Source organism: Trachymyrmex septentrionalis, unplaced genomic scaffold, assembly GCF_001594115.1.
Source record: "Trachymyrmex septentrionalis isolate Tsep2-gDNA-1 unplaced genomic scaffold, Tsep1.0 scaffold16, whole genome shotgun sequence".
In the NCBI taxonomy this organism is placed as follows: domain Eukaryota; kingdom Metazoa; phylum Arthropoda; class Insecta; order Hymenoptera; family Formicidae; genus Trachymyrmex; species Trachymyrmex septentrionalis.
In genome coordinates this window covers 1862567-1863160 of record NW_017304758.1, presented here as the reverse complement: position 1 = coordinate 1863160, position 594 = coordinate 1862567, and the positions used below count along the sequence as shown (strand labels likewise).

Here is a 594-nt window from a genome sequence, read left to right as displayed (position 1 = left end):
TCATTAGTGTTTGTATCATTTGCTTGATCCAAATTCCGCTCTATTGTTCATATACATATGTTCGTCATGTCACAGGCACGAACGAAATCAGCTCGTATTTGCCAGACTATCGAAAGGATCCAACTCGCGACTGGGGTTCTTACGGCTCTGTTTACGGTGGCTCTTACGGCTACGACACAAATTACGTGGGAAACTTTGACATACCGAAGTATCATCCAAAATCTCAGCCTAAACCCTACGATAACGACCAATTCTACGGCGAGTTTTATAATTACGGCGGCGCATTCGGATATGGTGACAATTATATACCGGCCAACCAGGATTCGCTTTACGGCGGAACCACAAGTACCGAGGAATGCTCCGTCCGAGCTGGTGCGGGATTCAGACTCAGTAGAGGAGTAGTGCGAAAAACGTATCTGACGTCAAATATGGATCAGTGCGAGAATCTGTGCATTAGCGAGAAGAGTTACGTCTGCATGACTTTTAGCTACAGGTTACATTTTAATAACTCATAATAGAAAAATTACAATACGATTGTTTTCAGTAGTATGACAAAGGATCTCGCATTAATTACACGGAAAATTAGATGAAATG

The 594-nt window shown here is 42.6% G+C and overlaps 1 protein-coding gene across 2 annotated transcripts in view; it reads left to right on the top strand.

The window, feature by feature from the left end:
* Positions 1-594, top strand: part of LOC108746129 — a 22802-nt gene that overhangs the window by 18455 nt on the left and 3753 nt on the right. For both annotated transcript variants that reach the window (XM_018482690.1, XM_018482689.1), the window contains one exon: positions 76-493. In XM_018482690.1, the coding sequence (XP_018338192.1) occupies positions 76-493 (418 nt within the window). The remainder of the gene's footprint in view (positions 1-75; positions 494-594) is intronic.